The 2,500-nt window shown below is 45.3% G+C and overlaps 2 protein-coding genes across 4 annotated transcripts in view; one reads left to right on the forward strand and one right to left on the reverse strand.

The window, feature by feature from the left end:
- LOC135103668 (cGMP-dependent protein kinase, isozyme 1-like) overlaps window positions 1–2,500 on the reverse strand; it is a 126,409-nt gene that overhangs the window by 18,005 nt on the left and 105,904 nt on the right. The gene's annotated exons all lie outside the window — the stretch shown is intronic.
- The window catches only part of LOC135103669 (uncharacterized), a 5,250-nt gene that overhangs the window by 296 nt on the left and 2,454 nt on the right, over window positions 1–2,500 (forward strand). For all 3 annotated transcript variants that reach the window (XM_064010233.1, XM_064010232.1, XM_064010234.1), the window contains exons 1-3: window positions 1–130; window positions 1,419–1,656; window positions 2,220–2,441. The exon at window positions 1–130 is cut by the window's left edge. In XM_064010233.1, the coding sequence (XP_063866303.1) occupies window positions 110–130; window positions 1,419–1,656; window positions 2,220–2,441 (481 nt within the window). In that variant the 5' untranslated portion in view covers window positions 1–109. The remainder of the gene's footprint in view (window positions 131–1,418; window positions 1,657–2,219; window positions 2,442–2,500) is intronic.

The following is a 2,500-nucleotide window of genomic DNA, read 5'->3' on the forward strand; positions in this document are numbered from 1 at the left end:
ATACTTGAGATAAGGAGAAGGAGGAAGATAAAGCGGCGAGGACACTACGTATTGCTTCAGGGGCTTCGCTCGGTGACGGCTGATAAGACGGCGGTGGTAGCATGAAGTGATGGAGAGTGTGGGCGTGAAGGTAGGTGGGTGGTGGGCAATGGGTGGTGGGTGATGCGTGCGGATGTAGGTCAGCGTGTGTGTGGGCGGGTGGACTGATTGACAATTAAATAAACAAAAGTAAAAGGGAATAGAAAGTGAGGGTGTGCATGCATAAAAATCAATACGGTAAAAATATTTCCGGAATGTCAATACGGAGGTGGGTACACACACGCAAGCAGGCAAAGCAGAGGACAGGAATAGTGTGTGATGTGATACAATGTAACGTGTTTTGTACTTGTTTACCGCCGAGGGAAGGGGAGAGTGTATTAATGAATAATTATTGGTATTACTGTGTGTGTGTGTGTGTGTGTGTGTGTGTGTGTGTGTGTGTGTGTGTGTGTGTGTGTGTGTGTGTGTGTGTATGCAGGGAGGGGTGCGTGTGTGTGGTGTCACGTAAGGAAATTAGAGACTGCCACCCTACCTTAGCCACTTAAGTTAATTAAATTAGCTGCAATTTAACTCAGTTAGAGGCGTTAACGGACAGTGTACGCGCGCGCGCGAGCGCACGCACGCACGCACACACACACACACACACACACACACACACACACACACACACACACACACACACACACACACACACACAGGAAAAAAAATTCAATTTTCGTCAAATATTGGCGTCCAACACTTGACACTTTTACGGTCTTCCCAACAACCTTTTTCCTCATTCCATCTGCATATTTTTTCCCTTATATTTTTCTTCTTCTCATCTTTCCCATCCCTATGCTGCTGCTACTCTTACTGTTACTACTTATTATGTTATTCTGCTTTTCATTTTTCCTTTTTCTACCACTTTTCCTTCTACTTTTTTTCCTTTTCCTTGCATTTTTCCTTATTTTAAAATTTCTTGAACTTTTCTTCGCTCTATTCTTTATTTCCCTTTTCTTATTCTTCCTGTTTCTCCTCCTCCTATAAATCTACCTATTTCTTTTCTTATTATCCTTCCTCTCCCATTTTTTATTTTCCTCCTGCTATTATTCCCAATCCTTTTCTTATAATTCTCCCTCGTCTTCTTCCTACAATTATTCCTTCTTGTAAACTATTACCATTATTCTTCCTTCTTCCTTTTCCTATCTTTTCCCACTCTTTCTCCTATTCTTCCTTCTAAACTATTACTAACATTTTCCTTCTATCCTTCTTTTCCTAGATCTTCCTACCCTTCATTTTTCTATATTTTTCCGCTTTTTCCAATTCTTCCTTTCCCTAGATATTTGTCCTCCTCCTCCTCCTTTCCTTAAGCCTCCTTCAGCAGATCGTTACTCCCGCAGGCACGACCGAAGCCCCTTCTGGTGGCGGCGGTGGTGGTTGTGGCGGTAGTGGCGGCGGGTCCTGGTGCCGTCAAAGCTTCCTCCCGGAACAACGAAAGGCTCTACTCCTCCCTGCACGAGCTGACAAATGTGCTGCGGGAGGGATTCAGCACCCTGGCGGAGGGGCTGCGGCAGGAGAGGACCAGCCGGGAGGACTTCACTCGCTTCCTGAAGGCGGAGGTAGTGGGGATTCGCAGAGGTAAGTGCTCTTGGTGGTCTTGTTAGTCAGGTGAGGGTATTTCTTTGTAGTTGTTTGTCGGGTGTAATATTTCCATGCTCAAGGTGTCGGGTAATCTTGCGTTGAGATGTAAGGATTAAGACATCTCTGAATCTGAACTCTTTTGAAAGGCCCTTTACTATTTATTTGTCTTGGAAGCGGTATTTAGTATTTCTTTTATTTATATCTATCTATCTTTTTTTATTTAGTCAGTCCTTTTTTTACGTTTAAGAATAGAAAACAGTATCATGTATTTTTTTTTTTAATCGCCAGTATCAAGAGGAAAGCTTCACTGTAGGCTTAAAAGTGAACGCGTCGCCTCATATTTGTATATATAAATAACTACCTTATTTACGCATAATTATACACCTGTTTATATGATTATGAGTAGGTGGAAGATGAAAGATAAAGAAGACAGACCAAACACTCATTCCTTTACGTTCTACTACTCCTCATCCTTCTTACTTTCCGTCCTCCCGTGATCAGGTTTAGATTACTACATCGCCATCAAAGACGACTAACAGACCCCATCCCCGTCCTGGCAGCTGTGCAGGGCCTGTGTCGCGGTGTGCGGGTCCTGTCTGGTGGCAGCGATGAGGCGTGTCTGGACCGGGGCGGTGGGGGCGACGGAGCGATGCACAGCGCAGGTCATGGCGGGGAGCGAGGGGGCGGAGGGACGGAGCTGACATCTCTGGGAGGCAGCGGTCACTCTCATGTTAATGTTCAAGAAAAGACGCATTCTAGGGACCGCCAGCAGCAACAGACAGGTGAGAGCGGGATGGGTGATAGGGGGAGGCTAGGGAGACGTGACGCAATGATTGAAGGA

Source organism: Scylla paramamosain, chromosome 9 (genome assembly GCF_035594125.1).
Source record: "Scylla paramamosain isolate STU-SP2022 chromosome 9, ASM3559412v1, whole genome shotgun sequence".
Lineage (NCBI taxonomy): Eukaryota > Metazoa > Arthropoda > Malacostraca > Decapoda > Portunidae > Scylla > Scylla paramamosain.